General features: G+C 56.1%; 8 protein-coding genes across 8 annotated transcripts; 3 read left to right on the forward strand and 5 right to left on the reverse strand.

Moving 5' to 3' along the window:
• Positions 1–264: 264 nt before the first annotated feature.
• Positions 265–1,405, reverse strand: BU26DRAFT_548471 (uncharacterized protein). The gene is made up of 2 exons (XM_033831943.1): positions 1,247–1,405; positions 265–1,170 (listed from the first exon to the last, which is right to left on the reverse strand). The coding sequence occupies exons 1-2, from the start codon at positions 1,332–1,334 to the stop codon at positions 500–502; spliced, it is 759 nt and encodes a 252-aa protein (XP_033686635.1). The 5' UTR covers positions 1,335–1,405; the 3' UTR covers positions 265–499.
• Positions 1,406–3,898: 2,493 nt separating this feature from the next.
• BU26DRAFT_240639 (uncharacterized protein) lies at positions 3,899–5,428 on the forward strand. The gene is made up of 2 exons (XM_033821008.1): positions 3,899–4,432; positions 4,489–5,428. Exons 1-2 carry the CDS (start codon positions 4,011–4,013, stop codon positions 5,321–5,323), a joined length of 1,257 nt encoding a protein of 418 aa, XP_033686636.1. The 5' UTR covers positions 3,899–4,010; the 3' UTR covers positions 5,324–5,428.
• On the reverse strand, positions 5,429–6,187 carry BU26DRAFT_240640 (Glyoxalase/Bleomycin resistance protein/Dihydroxybiphenyl dioxygenase). Its single transcript, XM_033821009.1, has one exon. The coding sequence runs from the start codon at positions 6,053–6,055 to the stop codon at positions 5,534–5,536; it is 522 nt and encodes a 173-aa protein (XP_033686637.1). The 5' UTR covers positions 6,056–6,187; the 3' UTR covers positions 5,429–5,533.
• A 360-nt stretch (positions 6,188–6,547) lies between these two features.
• Positions 6,548–7,845, forward strand: BU26DRAFT_516424 (NAD(P)-binding protein). Its single transcript, XM_033828328.1, has one exon. It carries the CDS (start codon positions 6,749–6,751, stop codon positions 7,397–7,399), a length of 651 nt encoding a protein of 216 aa, XP_033686638.1. The 5' UTR covers positions 6,548–6,748; the 3' UTR covers positions 7,400–7,845.
• Positions 7,846–8,117: 272 nt separating this feature from the next.
• Positions 8,118–9,541, reverse strand: BU26DRAFT_502264 (uncharacterized protein; the record flags this gene model as incomplete). The annotated part of the gene is made up of 4 exons (XM_033826622.1): positions 8,118–8,581; positions 8,636–8,658; positions 8,825–8,959; positions 9,012–9,541. 4 exons carry the CDS (start codon positions 9,539–9,541, stop codon positions 8,118–8,120), a joined length of 1,152 nt encoding a protein of 383 aa, XP_033686639.1.
• A 1,117-nt stretch (positions 9,542–10,658) lies between these two features.
• BU26DRAFT_240738 (uncharacterized protein) lies at positions 10,659–12,404 on the reverse strand. Its single transcript, XM_033821012.1, has 5 exons — positions 11,832–12,404; positions 11,516–11,772; positions 11,339–11,466; positions 11,272–11,283; positions 10,659–11,213 (listed from the first exon to the last, which is right to left on the reverse strand). The coding sequence occupies exons 1-5, from the start codon at positions 12,081–12,083 to the stop codon at positions 10,756–10,758; spliced, it is 1,107 nt and encodes a 368-aa protein (XP_033686640.1). The 5' UTR covers positions 12,084–12,404; the 3' UTR covers positions 10,659–10,755.
• A 3,373-nt stretch (positions 12,405–15,777) lies between these two features.
• Positions 15,778–16,723, reverse strand: BU26DRAFT_240671 (uncharacterized protein). Its single transcript, XM_033821010.1, has one exon. It carries the CDS (start codon positions 16,432–16,434, stop codon positions 15,895–15,897), a length of 540 nt encoding a protein of 179 aa, XP_033686641.1. The 5' UTR covers positions 16,435–16,723; the 3' UTR covers positions 15,778–15,894.
• Positions 16,724–17,520: 797 nt separating this feature from the next.
• Positions 17,521–19,620, forward strand: BU26DRAFT_240730 (uncharacterized protein). Its single transcript, XM_033821011.1, has one exon. It carries the CDS (start codon positions 17,752–17,754, stop codon positions 19,492–19,494), a length of 1,743 nt encoding a protein of 580 aa, XP_033686642.1. The 5' UTR covers positions 17,521–17,751; the 3' UTR covers positions 19,495–19,620.
• Positions 19,621–20,701: the final 1,081 nt, after the last annotated feature.

Below are 20,701 nucleotides of genomic sequence, written 5' to 3' on the forward strand. Positions count from 1 at the left end.
GGCGACTGACGAGGCCAGGGTCGCATTTAGCAGCCGATCTCTGGTTCGCAATTCGGGCGGTGCTACTAAAAGATAGCTGACATGTGTGCTCAAGCTCATTCGAAGATGAGTAAGGGAACGGTTGGAGGCTCAGAGGCTGCATGCAAGCGGAGCGGAGATCGGAATCGTTATTAGTGCTCGGCTAATTGGCTGCATTGGGAAAGGCCTGAAGGCGACCTCCACCTTCGAATCACGGCATCCCATCCTCTAGACGTGTGGCCCCTCATTTACAGACGCATGTTTACCTATAGAAATTACTGTCTCTCTCTGGCCCCCTCAGCTACGATCGAGCAGCTTGGCGGCGTTGCCGGGCTTCCACGTCTCTCCTGTGAACCCTTCTTGCATTGCTATATCCGTCTCTCTGACAGAATAGAGTCGGTCATGTCAACGAGTCACAGCTGCGCCGTAACTGATTCTCCGAAACGCGTAGTTGAACTCTCAGAAGATGTTGATTGTTAGGTTATTCGTCCTGCTTTTCCTTTTTGATTTTGATGCACTTTCTAGCGGGACTCGCGGACGGTTTTGGCTGCTCGGTAGCGTCCGGGCCCTGCAAGTCCGTAGACGTCTCCTGGACATGCCGAATAAGAGCCCGCATGTAGCACGTGTCGGAGAGATCGTTCGTCATAATAGCCTGAGGCGGGTTGAAGTGGAGGATATGGTCCAAGTGTACTTCTCCGCGTTTGATCTTAGACATCGGGCCAGTGATATCGCAGATTGGGCAGATGTCAGCGTGCGCGGAGAGCATTAGGCGGTCCGGACCAGCCGCAGCTTGCCACTTTTTGGTAGAAATATGGAACTGCTTCGCGTCTTTCCTAGTGTAGAACCAGACAAAGAGACACAATGGTGGGCGGATTTCGGCAATAACAGCATAGGCCGGCACATGGTATATCGTACGCTTACGCTTGCGTCCACGACCCCGAACGCGGACCTTGTGGTCGGACACCTCAACCATATCCCAGAGCGCGTAATATTGACCTTTGTACATGATAGCCGTGTCCGATATGAGCTCACTCCATTCGCCCCATTCGCGCTGGGCCCACTTGCCCTTGTATGTGCTGGGGTCTCGTTTGGTAACGGCGGGAGGGGAAAATGCATCTTTGGCGTGCTTTCCAATGCACACGGCATAGGGAGCTATATAATGATGGGGTCAGTGACATGTAACGAGAGGTGGTGTCGGAGCATCGGGCAAGGGAGTGTGTGTACATACGGTAGTCGAAGAAGTCGCTATCGGCCTCGGGCACGAATGGGTCGACTTCCGCGTCGACGACGAATCCGCGCGGTGCTGGCGTTGCCATTGTGCCTGTGTCGTTTCGCGTGTTGCTGGAGTGGAGGCCAGCGGAATGCGAACGATACTGAATGTTCGTTGATTACATGGCAAACTCGCCGACGCGGTACACGCGAGGACGAAGCATTGGCCGCGTCGCAGCCTCGCCCGCAAGAGATCAGCCGCGGCACTCCCTCATTTGGCGAAATGCTCTTTCCTTAAACTTTGGACAAAAGAGCAATTGCACCCGGAAAAGCTGCTAGTCTTCTTCTAGGCTCATCGTGGTCCACGCACTGCCACGCGACATTACTCATAGTCCTCATCTACTTCGCGATGCGGTCCTGCTCAGGTATACCCCTGCATTGACTATATGTCGTCTCTTTCACTCAGGTCGTTCATACGGCAGACTCACAGTGAAGGTGGGCTGTCAATGTGAGCAGTGTTAAGGCCGTAGCTGTATTCCTTCGATAAGCTTTTTCACTCAAACGACGCGTCCAAGGAGCGTCCCGCTATCGACAAACGCGAGAGCTCCATCCGCACGCGGAGCAGCTGCTGTCAACCTCAGACTTGATTTTGCGACCGACGACCTTCATTCGGACACCAAATCTCACCGCCGCGCCCGTCACCGGTGCAAATGGCCCCAGGCACATCAGATCCCACAAGCCAGCGCGACTCCCTCGTGGTCGCCGATTCCGACATCAAATTCTACCTCTGCTGTCGATGTAAGTGCACCATACCGCATGATCTTCCTCTTACAGTCGAACCCCAGCACTGACGCATTCAAGGCGACAAGAAGATCTACCGGAACCCGGACGGAGCCTTCGACAAGTGCCCGTCATGCTGGTTTCACCACGACCCTGTTCGATGCCATACTCAGAGCAAGGAATCCGATCGCGATGCTCGTTGCAAGCCATGCAGAGACGAATCCGAGGCGCCCACGGTTCCCCGGCCGAAGCGCAAGGTGCTTGACATGGTCAATGTCTTCGGCAAGAAGCCAAACCGGTCCCAGCTAGAAGAAGAGTACCATACGTGGGTTGCGGCGGACGCAGAGGCAAGGATGCAGAAGCTCCGCGAGCAGACGGCAGACGGAGAGGTGTAGATGCCTCCAGTCTTTCGTCTAGACTCAAGGTGCTATCTTCTGGGGATACTTCGCCGACGGTGAGAGGCTTTTCTCTCAGCGTTGTCTTGATACCCATGAAGCTAAACCACGCCATCTCGTCAGAAGAGAATAATGAAGATGTCATACTTGCCCCCAAGATCTTTTGAATTGTGAAATGCTATGTGTTGCAGAAGAGACGGAGGTGCGAAGAAGCAGACCGCGCAAGAGCTGGAGATTTCTTACCGGTATCAGTACGCTAGCTGTATACGGCAAGGTCTTAACATGCCTGCCTAAGAACCTCGGAACATGAGAAACTGTCTGGGACCTTCCTTTCAACACCACCAGACCACCTCTCTCTCATAATCACGTTTGCTCGTCGGTCTCAACATCGTTTCTAGGCCCCTTCTTGGTACAGTTCTACCCCCTTTGCGGGCCCAACTGGACTTCGCCCGTATCTTCAAAGCCCTCGAGCCTACGCTCTGCGACAGCTTTCGCACGTCAATCATGCTCTGCAACCATATCCAGGACGTTGGATCCTCGCCAACATCGTCATCAAACAACATACGGCACGGTTGTTTGAGAGATGGGACCCGGACTCGTTGAGACGTGCTAATGTCCTGTCACACGCATGAAGCTCAATGCCGTCCCTCAAGCAACGACCGAAGCTGCGACCGAGAAGACCAAGAACCGTTGAGCGCTACCTATCTCACATCTCGTAGCCAATATTGCAATAGATAACGCACGGCCTCGCTCGTCGAAGCGGCGGGCCACAAGCGATCGAGCTAACAGCAGCAGGACCTCCTGTGGTCACTCCCTACTGAGAAGAACTGCCCTGTTGAGCAACATACTGCATACACCTTCCGCGTCCGAGGCCGTTCCCCGCTCTCACAGCACAGCGCATACGGTTGCTTGAGGTCGGGGACCACCTTCTAGCCCATTAATTCCCAAATGCGATAGTACGAACTTGAGGGAGTAACGACGATAGGCAGCGATGTGTCCCCGGCACCCATCCGAACAAATATCGCAAGCCGGGTGATTTGTGCCTTGCACCAAGGTTGCAGGATGATATCAGCACCGTCCAATCAGAGAAGTTGTGGAGGTATCACCAGCGGCTGCGCACGGTCCACATCCGCGCTGAAGATGACCGTAAACACCAATCGTTTCCGCCTCTCCACTCTTCTTTGAACTCCGCTGCGGGACTTTCTGGTCATCCAGACACAAAAGGCAAAAAGGCCGCAAAAGCATGAAGCCGCGATCCACAACGGTATTCTCAATACGCGAAAGCTTGCTACCACCACCAATGCCACGCCTCGGTCTTGGCCGGCGGCGTAGAGCAAGGGAGCGGCACAGCACAGTTGAGACGGCTAGAGGCTCTCTCCGCATATGCAATCCTTCCGTTACGAGCTTGATCCAGCATCATATAGCTCAGAGTGCTCGGAAGACCTTCAGTCCGGGTGTCACTATCTTCGTCGTGATTTGGTTCTTTTCATAGATCTCACGGCTGGACAGTGGGACAGATCACGACAAGAATAGTCTTTTGGCTCATTCCGTCATCTACGATCTCTTTAATGCATCGTCCTCTAATTGGTCCCTACCCCATCTCCATCCATGCGACTCCCGCGCAGGTCGTTGGCGAGCATACCGAATCAAGCACTTCCCAGCATTCACACCACATTTCCAGTGAACGGCCACCGGAGCAGAACGGAGGAAACGCCAAGTGACTATTCTGCGGCCGAAGTAGGGGAAGGGATAGAACTTGTTCCACTCGAGCGGTCAAACACCACGTGTGGGAAGATCCTTTCACCGGGCAATGAAGAGAAGGAGGTCGTTTCGATTGGAATCGTGCGCATTTCTGGAAAGCCCCTACCAAGCCTCCCAAGGTCAAGATGGGATGGATTATCCAGGACGAAGACACGATGGGATCGTTTACCGGTGTCACGGCGTATTCTGGCCATCCTCAGCGTTCAGCTGAGCATGATACTAACAATTGGCTTGAGCTTGATGTCCGTAAATAGCAAAGGTTCACACGAGTAAGCACAACTCCTCTCATATCGCTTCGACTCTTGCGCTGATTTGCGCCTGATAGACTTCGCACACAATCTGTCGCTTCTGGAACTCCGTCTCCCACGCCCTCGATGCTTCCTATACAACGGGGAACATTTGCTGTTTCTCTTGGCAACGCACGACAGCAGAGCTCTGCTTGCCTTGCAAAGATGAATGAGTCGACAGCATGGCCATGCGCGGACGGCATGGTACTTCAAATCGATCTATTTCCTTCCCAGGCTGGACAAGCATCCCACACGCTTGTAGGCCTCGGCTCGTTTGCCGATTTAAATCAATGTGCATATGGGCAACAACCCCCGGAGATCACACCCGCCCAGCTCACCACGTCCATGGACTCCGAGAATCCCGACAGTGGCTCGGCCTACTATTTTCGAGCAACATACAATCGCACGGTGATCATCCCAGAAGACCAACTACCTCTTGAAGGCCCTCTGCCGGATCAGATAAATACCAACAGCACCATCGTACAGCCAGGTGATCGACCTTGGTTTTGCTCATTCAATAACACATCGATCGAAGGCTTCATCTACGTCTCGCAGAACTCGACTTCTGCAGGGATGACTACCTCCGCGTTAGGAAATGTCACCACAGTCTCTCAGATGCCCTTTCTTCCCTACGTGGTCAAGCTCACCGAACAGCGGTCGGCAAACAGTACACCGCCGTATTGCGAGCAGAAGATGGTCTTAGACAATGGAGATCTAGTTTCAGCGGGCACAACACAATACGTTCTCAGTCTGGCTGAGCCTGCTTTCACGCTCGAGACAATCGGCGGAGAGGCGCTTTCAGAACGAGGCAAGCGAAAGAGACAACAGATGTCTTACAGGAACTCATGTCGATGTCAGTGGATGGTCCAATAATGAAATCAAATGCCACGAACGAAGCGCCCTTTACATGCTGAAAAATGGACGAGTATCCTACATAATGATCTCAATAGATTATTCCAAAGCGCCTCATGGACTTCAGGCTACCCAAACGCGACGCCAACGTTCCGTGCCGAAAGAAATGTATAGCGAGAACACCCCGCCTCCGAACTCAACGCACCCCTCTTCAATCCTCCGCCCCAGTCTCTACTTTTCCCGGTTCGCCATCATCTTCTCGAAGCTACAACTACACGCTTCAATCACATTCCCCCATGGATCCTGCATGTACAGCGCGATCTGCTTCTCCGCCTCCCCCTCACAAGACGCCGGAACAACCGGCTCACCAATCTGCTTCGCTCCCGCCTTGACCGCTCTCTGGAGTAATGCCTCCGGGTCCGGGTCCGTGACTGCGATATGGAAAACACCGCCCCTGGTGTAATCGAAGGAAGCGGGTTCAGACATAGGCGGATCGATGAATTGGAAGAGTTCGAAGCCGACCCCGTTGCCCGTGGACATGAATGCGAGCTTTACTTTGTGGAGCTTGCTGTCGTAGACACGGAAGATGGGCGCGCAGGGGTCGGTGGATCGGTCGCAGCACACGGGCGCGCTGCGGAGGCGGCGGAAGCCGAAGAGTTTGGTGTACCATTCCACGGCGGCGTCGAGGTCGGGGACGTGTAGGGCGATGTGGTTGAGCACGCGGTTGTGGGGCGTTGCTTCGTAGAAGGACATGGTTGATGGCAGTATTCGGCGTCAGATATCTTGAGTGGGCTCGCTTTCCCAGCTTTGCTGTTCCTGTCTTAGATGTTGCTTTTGCTGATCTATACGGTCGTTGATGGGGCCGGTGTCGTCGTATACAACTATTTATTCACCGCCGAATCTAAATCACGGATCTAGCTAGCAGGTATACACCTCGTCATTAAGATATGGGATCTATACTTCCTGCGCAGATTCATTCAGCACTATTCCTTGATCTCCGCTAACTGGCCAGCCACTCACGTGGTCCGACCTAGGTCGGGTAACCTTATCCAGCCATCTAACCCAATCCTCCACCTCTCCGACCACGCCTTCAGCCAACCACAGCCCGCGAAGTTAGATCGGATTTGAATACGAGCACGCGGGGTCGTGCAGGTGGGGTATTCGAGCTGCACGACGTCGTTGGTGATCCCGAATCGCATTTGCAAGTGCACAGCCAGAAGACTTCCGGAAGAACATCACGGGAACCTCTAACATACGGACACAACTAACGTCCCACAGCTCATATTGAAGTTTTCCTCAGTCCTCTTAACCGCCTAGCCTTGCTCTACCGTCTATCCTTCTCCATCCCAGCTTCCTCGACTCGACTCTAAAGGAACATAATCCATTGATCCCTCCATAGAAATATCGACCTACCAATCCAACACCACCGCCACCAGCACCGCCAAAATGTCCATAAACGGCATCCCCATCACCGAAACCGAAGCCTCAAAATCCTTCTCCATGACACCCCCCCTCTTCCACATGGCTGGCAAAGTAATCGCCATCACCGGCGGCGGCGCTGGCATCGGCCTAGCCACCGCCTCCCTGCTTCTCTCCCAAGGCGCCAAAGTAGCCATCTCGGACATCAACGCCGCCGCGCTCTCCAGCGCCAGCAGCACGCTGTCCTCCCAGTGCCAGCAGGGCGGGGAGCTGCTCAGCACGTGTGTCGACGTGCGGCAGCGCGCGCAGGTCGACGCGTGGATCGACGAGGTGGTGCGCAAGTTCGGCAGGCTGGACGGCGCGGCAAACCTTGCGGGCGTGATTCCGAAGAGCATTAATATCGAGCGCGTGGAGGAGTTGAATGATGAGGACTGGCGGTTTGTGATGGATGTTAATGTTACGGGCGTGATGATGTGTATGCGCAAGCAGATTGGGGAGATGAAGACGAAAGGGAGCATTGTTAATGCGGCGAGTATTGCGGGGTTGGGCGGGTTTCCGAAGGTGAGTGCGTTGGGGGCTGAGGGGAGGGGGTGTCGCGGGGTCAGAGGGAGTAGTGCTTGCCTGTGTCGTTCTTCGTTTGCTCGTCGTGGAGGCTTGTTTGTTGAGAGTAGCTGCTAACGTTGGTGTCTAGAATGCAGCGTATACAGTAGCGAAACACGGCGTTGTAGGGCTGACGAAGACAGCGGCGAAGGAGGTGGGCGATAGACAGATCAGGGTCAATTGTATTGCGCCGTAAGTCGCCATCCCATTCCCATTCCCATTCCCCTTCCCGTAGCTGATACCAGGACAGGGGCATCATCGACACAGAGATGCACCGCGAGTCCGTGAGGATAAGGGGCAAGGAAGGTGATTACAAGATCCAGATCCCGCGGAAAGGACGCCCAGAAGAAGTTGCAGCGCTGATTGCGTGGTTGCTGTGTGATGCGAGCCAGTATATTACGGGGACTGTGCAGATTATTGATGGGGGGATTATGGCGTGATTGGTGGAGTGAGCTGTGGGATTGGACTGCTGGGACGGGGAGGGTAGTAGGTGGTCATCTCTCCGACTTGGGAATACGGTGGGGATGGTGAAGACGCGCGTGCGGAATAAAGGAGCAATGGGGAGGTTGCATTAGGAGCGCGCCCGACTGTAGAAAGACACTTTCGAGATGTGCTTAAAAGGTATAGCCATTTAATTGGAAGGAAGGCATCCAGAGCTTGAAAAGAACCAATTGCATAATTATCGTATTATCGTATTATCCAAAACTTTTCCAAGCTCACTTCTAGCCAAGAAGTATTCTAGTCTAGAAATCTGGACCAACGTCTTTAAACCCCTCTCCCCTCCACTCTCTTCCCCTCAACAATACACTTCCTCACATTCCGGAGCCGGCAGTTCGCTCGGCAACGGCCCATCCCTCCAAGGATAAATCATCTGAATCGCCCTCCGATCCAGCTCCGAAATCCTCGTGTTCCTTTTTATAATCCTGCCCCTACCCACATCCGGCCCATCCTTAACCCACGCGGTCAGCACCGCGGCATTAACATCATCCCCGGAGCCCGGTGCGATGCTACTGTAGTGCATGATAGACTCGAGATCGTAGCCTTTGGAGTTGCGTACGCGGTTGGGATACCATGTTAACTCCGGGTCGAGATAGCCCCTGCGGTGCGTGGAGAATTCGTAGGCCGGGAAGTCGTAGTCGAAGCCCAGGGTGGCGTCGGTGCAGATGGTGTTCATGGAGTATTTTCCTTCTGCTTCGACTTTTTTGCGGACTTCGTCGTATCCGGGCAGGTTGGCGCATTCGAAGTAGATGTACTTGTCGCCTGGGAGGGGGGTTAGTGGTGAGTGGAAGAGATGTTGACGGGGAAAAGACCTACGATCTCTTCGCTGATGTTCGTGCCTATAGGATGGGTATGAAGTCAGCGTGGCTCTCGAATTGAAGGTACGTTCATGCCTCAGGTGGGTGCTCGCCGTTTCTGAAATGCCACTTGTAGGAGCCTTCAGTAGTATATCGTCGTGCACACCATGACGAGACGCATACATTTCGAGTCGAAGCGTTGACGTACCACAAGCCAAAAATATGACCCATCTCATGCGCAGCAGTTGCCACAGCATAATCCTCATGCTCTCCAACCCACGAGCTCAACAGCTTAGTGTTAAGATAGAGATTATGTCTTCCAGCCAAGGAATCAGACATCTCCCTACATTCAACCAAGTCAGCCACATCCCCACAGCAAGACCACAAGCACCCACCATTTCGGAGCCAGATACCCCACCGTCGCCCTCCCCTCATAGAACACATCTTCTATCGACGCAACCTCCACAATCTCAAACGGGACCTCTGGATTCCAGGTGGAAGCATCGACTGGTTCATCGTTAACGCGACACGGCGGAAAGCGGCCATCTTTCGAATACCGCACCCACTCGAGCGCGTGCCCACTCGCGGCTCCAGCCTCGCCGAGCCGGTCTTGCCAAAGCCGCCATCCCTTGTCCACGGACGGCTTTAGATCCGCTTCGACCTTCGCGCTGCGGTAGCAGTAGCGCACGCGCACTATGCCGTCGAGATCGTCCGGCCACGGCTGGTAGGGGTTGCCGGCCTGCACGGCGTGAGCCCAGCCTGTTTGTGGGCCGTTGGGTAGTCGAGCTTGAGCTTGACGGTGCTGCTCGATGGCCTCGTGGAGAAGGGTCTTGTTGTGGAGGAGGCGTACGTCGTTGAAGGGCACGGCGCAAGCTGCTGCGAGGGCGGCGAAGGCGCCGGGGAGGACTGTCAGCTGGAACCGCATGGTGCAGTTGAGAGTCGATGGAGGCGTTGACGTGGTTAGAGCGCGATTAAGATTTTACATTGATATGACTTTAGATAGGTACGTGCGAGAAGTTCACGGGCCGCGGCAGGTGGGGCTTAAAGCTCAAAGCGCTCGATCGAGTGAAGGAAGTGAACCCTAGTATCGGTGTCGTTGGTGAAAGTGAAAGGCGCGGGAAGAATTAAGGCGCGTTGCTCTTATGGCTTGTAGCTTGAATTGTCTGAAGCGTAGATATGTACGTGACGGTGTCTTTTCCTCAGAAGGTATATGGCAGCCATCCCGTCGGACTTCAGACACAACAAACCGACATCGCAAGGGCGAAGTAGCGTTGCAAGGCCCTTAACAGTCCGTCTCAGTAATTTCGCACACAGAACCCGAGAGGAAAGTATCAGGGCATTGATGTAAGGGGAGCACAGGTACTCATTCGTATGTCATCTGGGGGGCACACCTCACCGGTCTTACCATGATACAGCTTTCCAAGTCCCTCAGCCAGTCAAGGAGCGTGGGCAAGGCCTTAGAGTGCCTCTTCCTCGGGACCTCATGATTCCAGAGGTTTCGCTTCCCACGCCAGCGACACTAGAAACTTAGTAGCCCTTGTAGCACGGAATCCAGTCGACTGAGTGACCGCTAAGGATTCTAGGTTGGTTGATCTTGACTTGTCGAAGCCGCCATGCTTTCTGCACCAACTGCCACAAGGCGAGGTTGACGTCGTCGTTGCGGAAGCAGTACCTCCCTCGGGTTATTCGTCGATATCCGCGGGCCACAGTCGAATAGGATTGCCGAGCCAGACGACATCAGCGCAGCCTCGGGTGCCGTTGCCAATTCCGCTTGATAGTACTGGTCGATGGCCTCGTGGAGAAGCGTCTCGTTGTCCAGCATGTGGATGTCGTTGAAGGGCACGGTGCAGGCGGCAGCGAGAGCGGCGAACGCGTCGGGGAGGCAGACTGCTAGCCTGAGCCCCGTGGTGCAGTGAGTTGATGGAAGGAGACGGCGTCTTTAGCATGCGGAGGAGATGGATAGGTGGGAAAAGATTCGAGGGGCAAAGTTAAGGCTAAAGTTGTGGACTGGGTGAGGAGCGCAAACCCGTGGTTTCAGTGTCGTAGTGACGGCGAGAGAAGCACTCAACATGCCTCACCTCTCCTGCATATCGCCGTACGAAGCCAGGCTCATCTCTCCCTCGCCGTGCCCCTATCCCCTCACCATCCCCCCGCGCCCTTCCTACGCCACGCATTCCGCCACGGATAAAGAAACCTAACCGCCTCGGCATCCCGCTCACTAACCCTCGTCCTCAGCGGAATACGCTCCGAGTTCAACACATTCGGCGGGTCGGGCGACACAAAGCCCGGGGCGCCATAAATCCAGGCCGTCAGCGGCGCGCGCTCCACCCGCGCAAAGCCGCTATCATAATGCATGACAGAGAAGAGGTCGTAGCGGGCGGCGGTGCGCAGCCTCCACGGATGCTCGTAGCCTTTGTCGTGGCGCCAGTCCCAGTAGGGCTCGGTGGAGTACTCGTTGGAGGGGAAGCCGAACAGGATGCCGATGACGGGGGAGCGGCAGACTTCTTGCATGGAGTAGTGGCCGTCTTTTTCGACGGCGCGGGCGGTCTCGGCGTAGCCGGGGAGGTTTTCGCAGGCGAAGTGGACGTAGTGGTCGCCTGGTGACGGAGGGTTAGCTTTCTTTCTTGTAGGGAGGGACAGTGAGGAGAGGCGTACGATCGGGTCGCTCTGGGCAATATGTTAGTCTTGCGTGAAGAGCAGTTCAGAGGTGGAGGCGACGTACGATGTTCATGCCAGAGGCCAAAAATATGTCCCATTTCGTGGGCAATGAATGTCGCCCCCGTCTCCGGGTGGTATTTGTCTAGCAGCCCGACATTGATGTAGATGACGTGGCGACCGGGCTCGTTGTTCCTGCAACCAAGTCAATGCTGCGTTCGCTAAGGGAGTTACAAATACTCACCAATACTCAGGAATGTAGCCAACGGTAGCTTGGGCCGCGTAGTTCGCCTTCGTGCTGAGTCGGATCTCCACCGTTTCTGGCGGCACATCCGGATTCCACTTTGAATCATCGCCGTACACTCGGCAGAGCGGAACCCCTTCGTGGGACGAGTATTCCTGCCACATGAGCAAGTGTCTGCTGTACCGGCCCGGTCCCGGTTTGCCGATTTTGTCAAGCCATAGATCCCATGCTTTGTTGATGTATTCCCAGGTTTTCACCTTGATGTCAACTGTTAGTCTGCGTTACCCATAGAGGATAGCTGCACGCGGCTAATCACCTTGACGTTCGCGTTCTGGAAGCAATATCGAATCCGGTGCATCCTGTCGATGTCGCTGGGCCATGGGGTGATCGGGTTGCCCGGCTTAACTGCGTCGGCCCATCCTTGAGTCCCGTTTGACTGATGGAACTGATCAATAGCCTCGCGGAGTAGGGTCTCGTTGTGCATTAAGCGGACATCGTTAAAGGGTACGGTACAGGCTGTAGCGAGGGCGACGACAGCGCTGAGCAGGGTTGCCAACCGGAATCGCATGGTGGAGTGGGTCGACCGCTGTGCGTTCAGGCATTGCTCTGCAGTCGTGCGGACGGACTGTTATATAGAACGAAGGAAGTCTCCATTCTCCCTCGATGCATTGGAAAAATGAAGCCGGAAGTGAAAAGGCGATGTAAAAGCCAAGGTCATTCGCCGTTGTACTCTCGCCGCGAATCTGCTCGAGCGCAGCCTCCAAAGTGTGTTACCGAAAGCAAGCCAGCAGTAATCAGCCAACACAATCGCTCGCCTCCTACCACTGCAGACCGAGAAGCTGTAAATAGTGTCCAAACCCAACACACTTACATGTCAAAGCAGGATTGCACCTGGTCCTACTATTTGGCCAAACGGGGTGCTACTTGCCTCGTACGGACCTAGACCCAGGTTGTGATCCAGCATCTACGCATTCACATCCTCACCCTAATCTCATCATCTAACATGCTAGAATAGTCACTTCATCTCACAGCACAGGGAACGCACATGTGTGCCGGTGAGCGAATGGATGAATCTGGATCAGCACGAATTCGTATGTAGCGGTCGAAAGACTATTGCTGGGAATTGAGGCATTGAGCCTTTGAGAGATTCAATCCACAGGCGAAATTTTAGAAACATGGATCCGGGCCGAGAGTATGTGGAAGCTGACCTTGACCGCGACAGGAGGAGGAGTCTGTTGTATTGAGTCAAGGAAGAGTAGAAAGCTTATGCCTGTATTCAGTTAGTCGTCGAGTGTTTCACTAGACTTTCCACTCAGGTGGCCTCTGCAATTGCATACCGGTATCATCACATGAGCCTTCAACGGCCGGTGACGTTGCGGAGCCCAAAATCCAGCACGACCCAAAAAGAGACCGACATTACGAAACGTTGTGGAATTTAGGTTTGCTCCCCGCCATGGCGTCCCACCACAGCTCTCAACCGTTTGTCGATCAATGCATAGGCAAGGAGCTAGCCCAAGCGCCTGGCACCTTCGGCCGCATAACGGGCGTACCATCCGGGATGTCTCGTCTAGTCTCGCGAATGGCCTCGTAAATTTGCGAGCTTGCTAGATGTGGCGTCGGTGTTCTTTGTCTCTGTTCTTCGAAGCGCCTGGGCGAGCCGGCGTAAGCTTCTCCCCAACGTCAGATATTAGCGTCTCTCTTCTCCAACAGTGTGACTGGAGCGCGTCTCCGCTTTCTACGTCAGAGGAATTGTGGAGAACGCATTACTCGCAGATGGGCATCGATGTGAACTGCTTCCGGCAATGGACCAATGACGTCTACCGGAGCAGGTCCTGCGGCGCTTCGGAGATTCAGTGAGTTGCTGGTGCACACAAGCTTCCAGCCCACAAACGTTAGTTGGATGGCATTTTATGCGCTAGTAATGTTGCCGAGCGTGTTAGTTAGAACGTCTCGTACGCGTGAGAGCCATCAGAGGACCTTGAAATCGTTCGCTTGGGCATGAGGCTTCAATTAGAACTAAGTTGCGTAAGCTAAAGGACGTCGGGGTAGAGGTGGAAAGATTAGGCGTTTCTCTGGCCGTCACTCGGATCAGAATAGAGCCACTCGGCGGACACTCCGGATTGCCGTTCGGTACAATGCAAATTACTGACAGGCGGCAAGCTTCGGAAGAGATGCATGGCTCGGAAATCAACGGCCGAAGTCAAACTCTCAACCTCGAAAAGAGCATCTAGAAGCTAGAATGAGCAGCCGAGAACCGTTCGCCCCGATTGAGGGTGTGTACATAAGTCGAACTAATGGCGTGGTGTTATTGACTGTATAGAATACCCTTCGTATTGTGTGGCTTGCGGGGAGTAGTGGTTGCGTATAAGGCGCACGCTTCTCTGCATCGAACGATTCCAGACGTCGTGGCACCCAGGGTGGTAATGTCCGAGCCAAGCTTCGGAGCAATAGAGCGATTCTAGCCAAACCAGAGGTAGAGGGCTGGCTCGTTTACGCCGCCTATATTCCAGCAATCTGGGAGGGCGTCGCGAGTCATGGAACCGGTGAATGGAGGTTTTGAGGCTCAGAAAACTGTTCTGATTGACGCGGAGGAGCCGGCCGACATAGGACACGTTGCCTAGACGCGGTTGGCACTGTGTTTGTAAGAGCATGATGCCTTTTATCCATGTCACATGCTTGAACATGCTTGAACGGTGAACTTTGCCTCTGCCGCATGCGTCTGCATTAGCGTCATTCAGCCCTGCCCCTGCTGCAATTAATGCTGAAAAAGTGTTCTGAAGCGAGGATCGGAAGGGACTCTCCCATGCGTCATAAAGATCTTGACTGCTTTTGATCGCAACAGGCTTGGCCCATTGTGACGGTCACTGAAATCCCCTCGAAACGGCTCAATTCCGGCAGCTGTTAGTAGAAGGGCAGCGACCTTGATCTGACTCGAAGTATAGACCTTGTGATTATCGGTAGACGCTCTGATTGGATATCTAAAAAGGAAGTTTAGCTCTTATCGTCGATGATCGCTGCTGGCGGAGTCTCCTCGTTTGCTCTTTTCCTACCAAGAGACGGCGGCACAACCTCTGCAGGGTCTGACGGGATACCGCACGGACCTGACTGCATTCCCATGGACTACTTCCATTAACTTCGCAGTCGAGCCGGGCGGAGATGGGACGGGCACGCCTGGCTGGTGCAGAACGCCATCCTGCTTGGTGACATTCGTCACGAGCAAGTGCGAGCGTATGGTCGCAGCGACTAACGGACAGTGCGAGAGTGATACACCTCGTAGCCTTGTTTCGGGAAGAGACACAGGCAGCATGGTGGTGACTTGAGAAGTGCCGTGTCTTTCCTTCTTTCAGAGGCGCTGTCTGGATTCGACCGACAAATCGGGCTTGAGCCTGGCGTTGCACGAGGGCACACCGGCTGGATCAGAACAGTCGACTGCGCCAATGAGCTGGCTACCATCGGCTACACGGGCTTGTGGTCTAGAAGAAGGAAGTGATGGACTGCCGTTGACCTGGATGGATCCACGTGGCGGCGGCGTCGAGGCGCGAGAAGGGCGAATTGACGATCTCGACTCCAAGTTTCTTCCTATTCACGTTTGTCGTCGAAACAAAGGTCGTCACCTAACCCAGCTGTATCTCGTGATGATTGGGTAGGCCAAGGCGATGGAAGCCAGAGAAGGCCAGGGGGAGTAGAGGGCAGGGCCCACTAGATCACCATGGGATGCCAAAAAGTATTGTGGACATGACGGCGGTGTCCACGTGCCTCTCAGAGTGGCAATACGCTGCGGCTCTCGCTGTGTTGTTCTGGAGAGGCGGCGAGAAATGAAGTGGATGAAGTTCCTTTTTGGCCAGTGACCGGATGAGGGCGGCATCGGCAAGCCGAAAGTTGTCCAAAGGAGCGGCGATTGGTCGCAGTTGGGCCCCGCAGCGTCCTCTGTCTGATCTAAATGCTGACCTGAATCACGGAGCTGAAGGGTGGACCGGCAAGGAATCCGATGGACTGATGCAAGCTCATGGCGGGGGACGGGCACAGAAGTCGGACGGCTGCCCCTCCTCGGCTACACGAGGACTGACGAAAGGCGGTCCAGCGGGCGCAGGACGGTCAGAGATGGGCGAAGCTTGTCTGGAGGCGACGCGCAGCGATAGTCGATGAACGGGCGTTCGACGGCTCTGAGCATCAGCTGGGGGAGCGACCGGAGGGCCCACCTCCTGAGCGGCGTTGGGGAAGGGGGATCGCTCGAGCAGGCGGGCAGCCGGCGTGATTCGCTGCAGGGCCGGTACATATCAGCGCCAAAGGACCGGGATTGGGACGGTTGGTGAGGCCGCGAAGGCGGCCGCAAGAATCAGGCCAGGGAGCCACATCCATCGGCGTGGAGCAGGAGTGCGCTAGCGCCGTGCTCTCGTTCTTTGGGTGGAATCGGAGCAGGGCCGACTTGCGCGTAGCAAACCCATGGAGGCTGTGGATATGCCGCCTGCAATAGCCTGATGAGCTCCGCGTCCTTGCAAGGCGCATGCCGTGCGAGCGCGCCGTCTCAGGGGGCTGCCCTCCATCACCGTCGACCCCGGCGCGCGCGCTGCAGCGTTTCTCGAGCGAGGAGGCTCCGGGTGAGGTTGAGGTATCGGCGCAGCAGAGCAGCGGGCGATTGATAGCGGCAGCGCAGCGGGCGCACACAGACTGCAGAGCGGCTGGCACATCCCACGCTGCGATCTCGCCCGCGAACCGTGACTCGAGGCACGGCGCTGTGGCAGAGGCTGATACGTACCGCGGCGGGCAGCCAGTGAGGAGGGGCCGCGTCCGTGCCGGCGCTGTGTGTGGCTCGCGATGGGCTGGGGGACGGCGGCAGCGGGAGGCCAAAACGCTCGACGTGGCCAAGCTATATCAGCCCAAGTATAAGGCCGAGCCGAGCGCTCGAGTCCTGTGTCCATGTCTCGAAGAGAGTGCAGGCGTGCGGGCGTGTCTGGGACGGAGCGCACGGCAGGACGCAGGCGGTGCCGTTGATTGACGGCGTGTAGAGCGCGCAAGTTGCAACCGTGGAAGTCAAGGCGCGACACTGGACGGCGGCACCGCTCAGGGCAGCGTCATGTTTGCGCGGTGCTCGCAGGTATCGCGCGACCAGACGGCCGCTGTGCGACGCGTGGTGGTACACTCCCAGGGCTCCAGGGCTCCAGGGCTCCCACAAGCAAATTGCGTCGCCAGGAGAGCAGCGGTCCCTAGTCCGCGCCGGCGTAGGCCAGTCCCAACGCGCCGCCAGAGCTTGTTCTTGTTATCGCTTTTAGCTGCTGCCCTCGTCCGCCGCCCGCCGCAGCACACCATCACCACCACCACCACCACCGCTCCACCACCACGACGCTCCCCTCTCTGTCTGCGTACCGTGCCGCCCGCAGCCCTCCCTTCCCAGCAACGCCGGCCGATGCGCATTGCTCGCGCGCGCTGCCCTCTGCTGCTGCTGCTGCTGCTGCTGCTGCACGTCGCCCGCTGCCCGACTGGCGGCATCGCTGTGGCGGCCCTTATCATTGGCTAGCGCATTCAGGCCCCTCGCGACAAGAGGGCGATCCGAGCGCTGGCAGCCCTCGCTCGAGTCCCTCCGCCTCCACCCCCCAAAAACCCCCTCCGGATCCTCGCATCATTGGCCTCAGCGACCGTTTTTTTCCACCAAAAATTTCCCACTCGTCGCAGCCCTCGCTGTACGCGCATTCCCTGACCGCCCGCGACCGCTCCCACCACCGCCCTAGCGCCCGTCTGGCCACTGCCTTCCGCGTCGCCTTCTGCCTGGGTCCCATATCAGGCCCAGCCCGCTGCTCACGGCTCGACCTCGAGTCGCAGACGTCGCCCCCGTCGCTCGCGCATCGCTCTCTCGCCCGCCCAGCTCAACGCGCCCGCACCCAGCGTCGGTCAGCTGCATCCTCGCCATTGCAGCGGCGCCGCGCAGGGCTGCACCCACTTTTCCAGAACGCCAATTCGTTTTTAGCGGCGCGCGCCAATCGCCCGCCGTGCGCCTGCGACTGCCGCTCTCTGCTGGCGCCCACCACCCTCGACCCGGGCATAACCACGTTTCGAAGCTGTTTTACCCCCCAGAGTCGCCTTCTGCACCCGCGCCCTCATCGTACGGTCCGCAGCCCTTTGCGTCTAGCTCGCTGTCGCTGCGTGCTCGCATTTGCTCGTTTCGCAGGCCTCGACTCGTCCCGACCGCACCTCTTTGTCTCCAAGACGGCCACCGCGATATCGAACAGACAAAGGGAAGCATGGCCGGTGGGCCGAGCCCGAGCAGCACCAGTCCCTCCAACCTCTCCAACAGTCCGTTTCTCCACGGCTCCCTGAGCAGCTCCACGTCGTCCTCCCCACCGAAGCAGCTCTTTCCGTCGCAGAACACCATGACCGCCGACGTCTTCTCCGCGTCGCATACCTACAACATGCCCGCGCCCATTGGCGACCGCCGCGCCCTGGACAAGCATGGCCTGACGCTGCTTTCGTTCAGCGAGGCCGAGACCAGCCCTGAGCCCAAGTGCACCCACGACATTTTTCTGCGACGGCTGCCGAGCAACAGCGACAGGGACGCCGTGCGCAACATTCTTCTCTTCGCCAAGGACCTCATTGATTGCGAGCTGGTTTCCGCAACGAGATACCCCGAGGACAAGGGTTTCGCATCCGCCATCGCCAGATTCCGGACCCTGGAGGGCGCAAAGGAGGCGCGAGATCTGCTGAACGGAAAGCGCAACGCTACCAAAGATGCGACTCTTATAGTGGAAATGATCCAGGACAGCCTCCCCGGCACTATTGGCTCGAGGCGCAACACGGTCGACAGCGCACCTGTCCGACAGGGGTCCGTCTCCACTGCAACTGGGATCTCCGGTGCTACGACAAATGGACGACAATCATCGCGATATAACGGGACCTTCGAGAAGATGTCCCCACCTAATGGAACCCCAGGTCTTGGCAACGGGGAATTTCCGGTCCAGAACTTGTTCTCGCCGACGTCACCTGTGAGCACCGCCTTCCCCCATCGCAATCTGGGGAAATCTGTGATCAACGACGAAGCCGATGACGATGATGGCCTGCTGAACGAATCCATTGGCTATGCGACCGGCGGCCCACCCGTTCAGTCCACGCTTCCGCGCAGGACCACGAATCCAAACACTCCGCTCCCGGTCTCCCGATTCGCTTCTTTGTCCCTGAACACGAACGGTGTCAACGGCATCAGCTCCCCGCCAATGGCCAACTATGCGTCTCCCCGCTCTGCCGCCACCATGCAATCCCCCGGTACAGCCTTGTCCGCCATGTCTCCCCACACCATCCCTTCTGCGATGAGTAATCTTGGACCGAACGCCAGCTACCAGCAGTATCAGCAGCATTTCACTAGACCTACCTATCCTCCAGTTAATCCGGCGGACCAGAACCCTCCCTGTAATACCTTGTATGTCGGTAATCTACCCATCGATACCTCCGAGGACGAACTCAAGGCTGTGTTCTCCAAGCAGCGCGGCTACAAGAGACTCTGCTTCCGGACCAAGCAGAATGGCCCCATGTGCTTCGTCGAATTCGAAGACGTCTCATTTGCTACCAAGGCGTTGAACGAACTTTACGGGCATCCGTTGCATAATAGCGTCAAAGGTGGTATTCGGCTCAGCTTCTCTAAGAACCCCCTAGGTGTGCGCACTGGACAGTCGACCAATATGGGACCCTCTTCCGCCATAACTCCCACCACACCTTTGCCCGGGTTCGGGAGCAGCGTTGGCGCTCCTCCCGGGTTCTCCACGGCTACAGGCCCGCCTCCTGGGCTCTCGGCTCCTCCAGGTCTCTCCACTCCCCACACCAATAGCTCTTCTCCATTCGGCATGTACTCAAGCGGTAGCTTTGGAATGAGCCCAAACGACATGGCAAGCCCCATGCGCACCCAACCTCTGGCGGCCGGGCTGGCCACCAGCGTGTCCGGCAATGGCTTTGGGAGCATGGGTGGAGGCTACTCGTCCTACATGATGGGGCGTTGAAAGATTGACGAGCTGAGCTTGCTATGCCGTCACGAGGGATGATTCAAGAGTTCGGGGCAGCAACCATCCCTGCGCACGTTCAGACTTCTCTTCGTCTCTTGTTGCGTTATATCCAGTCATTTCTGTCATTGCGCGGTGTTACGTTTTGTTTGGCTTCGTTTCTCATTTGAGCAAGGGCATGGGTACCGGCGTGGAACTCCTTCATGGCCGAAGCGTCCGTCGGGTGCGGGCTCCATTTCCAGCATACAAGCGATGATTCCCCCTTGTGCGTTGTTTACGGGATTTTCTAGGAGCGGGCGCCAGGAGTGGATTGGGTTTATTCTTATCATCCTCGTTTTGCTCCGTCTTAGGTTGCATTTGCCCATCGCTTCTTCCTGCTGGACTGGTCGGGAACTCGGAAAAGCAGGCTTGCATGGATCGGTCTGGACGGAAATGTGCTGGACCGTTGGGTTCGTTTCTTTGATTCTCTTCTTCTCCCCACCTGTGGTAGCAGAGCCGGTCGTAGTCGGTGTTCTTTTGGTTGTCGGTTTCGGTGGGGTTAATCATTCATCGGCCTTGCAGACATGGTACGGCGCTATCACTCTAGGATGAGCATGACTGGGCTACATTTGGGTTGAGCAGACATACACTGTCGTAGGGGGTTTCTTTGCATGGGGAGGCTATTTGTTCCGGATACCTATCTCACACGTCTGTTCGAGGTTTCATTTTTCCTTTGGGTCACGGCTTCTTTAGATTCGTTTCGTGCTCCACGGCATCAAGGAGCTAGGCGATATCCTGTCCTTACAGCGTCTGTTTTGCTAGCATTTACTCGGACTGCCTTGTTTCTGCTTCCTTCTACGGCCCCTTTTCCTTGACGCGGTTCAACAACAGTTTGTCTGCACTTTCCGGAGCGTGAATCGGTGCTATAGATGGACCCAAACAGCACTAATAAAAGTCGTGTCATCGCTGTGACTACTCGTTCCCAGAGCTATGAGACCGCGCCTTCGACGCACTTCCCTTCTAGGACATTCAGTCACAGTTGGACGAAGTAACGCAAGATATTGCCGCACCCCGTCTTGTCCACAAGTTTCATGGGTAGCGTGACACAGGCAGTCCCCTCCTAGACCTGAAGTGACGACGCCTTGCAGGGCTTACACCGTTCCTGAGGCCAAGCCTGCAGATCCTTACCGGGGCATTTTCTGGAAGCAGGAACACGCGGGAGTCACGA

Source organism: Trematosphaeria pertusa, assembly GCF_010094035.1.
Source record: "Trematosphaeria pertusa strain CBS 122368 unplaced genomic scaffold BU26scaffold_4, whole genome shotgun sequence".
Taxonomy (NCBI): Eukaryota; Fungi; Ascomycota; class Dothideomycetes; order Pleosporales; family Trematosphaeriaceae; genus Trematosphaeria; species Trematosphaeria pertusa.

Bases quoted from the DNA above. Each gene is read 5' to 3' on its own strand.
- BU26DRAFT_548471 (XM_033831943.1), bottom strand. From the start codon at position 1,334: ATGGCAACGCCAGCACCGCGCGGATTCGTCGTCGACGCGGAAGTCGAC. The intron at 1,171-1,246 runs GTATGTACACAC...ATCATTATATAG, and splicing joins TAGCGACTTCTTCGACTACC to CTCCCTATGCCGTGTGCATT.
- BU26DRAFT_240639 (XM_033821008.1), top strand. From the start codon at position 4,011: ATGCGACTCCCGCGCAGGTCGTTGGCGAGCATACCGAATCAAGCACTT. The intron at 4,433-4,488 runs GTAAGCACAACT...TGCGCCTGATAG, and splicing joins AATAGCAAAGGTTCACACGA to ACTTCGCACACAATCTGTCG.
- BU26DRAFT_240640 (XM_033821009.1), bottom strand. From the start codon at position 6,055: ATGTCCTTCTACGAAGCAACGCCCCACAACCGCGTGCTCAACCACATC.
- BU26DRAFT_516424 (XM_033828328.1), top strand. From the start codon at position 6,749: ATGTCCATAAACGGCATCCCCATCACCGAAACCGAAGCCTCAAAATCC.
- BU26DRAFT_240738 (XM_033821012.1), bottom strand. From the start codon at position 12,083: ATGCGATTCCGGTTGGCAACCCTGCTCAGCGCTGTCGTCGCCCTCGCT. The intron at 11,773-11,831 runs GTGATTAGCCGC...GTTGACATCAAG, and splicing joins TCCAGAACGCGAACGTCAAG to GTGAAAACCTGGGAATACAT. The intron at 11,467-11,515 runs GTGAGTATTTGT...ACTTGGTTGCAG, and splicing joins GGCTACATTCCTGAGTATTG to GAACAACGAGCCCGGTCGCC.
- BU26DRAFT_240671 (XM_033821010.1), bottom strand. From the start codon at position 16,434: ATGGACACAGGACTCGAGCGCTCGGCTCGGCCTTATACTTGGGCTGAT.
- BU26DRAFT_240730 (XM_033821011.1), top strand. From the start codon at position 17,752: ATGGCCGGTGGGCCGAGCCCGAGCAGCACCAGTCCCTCCAACCTCTCC.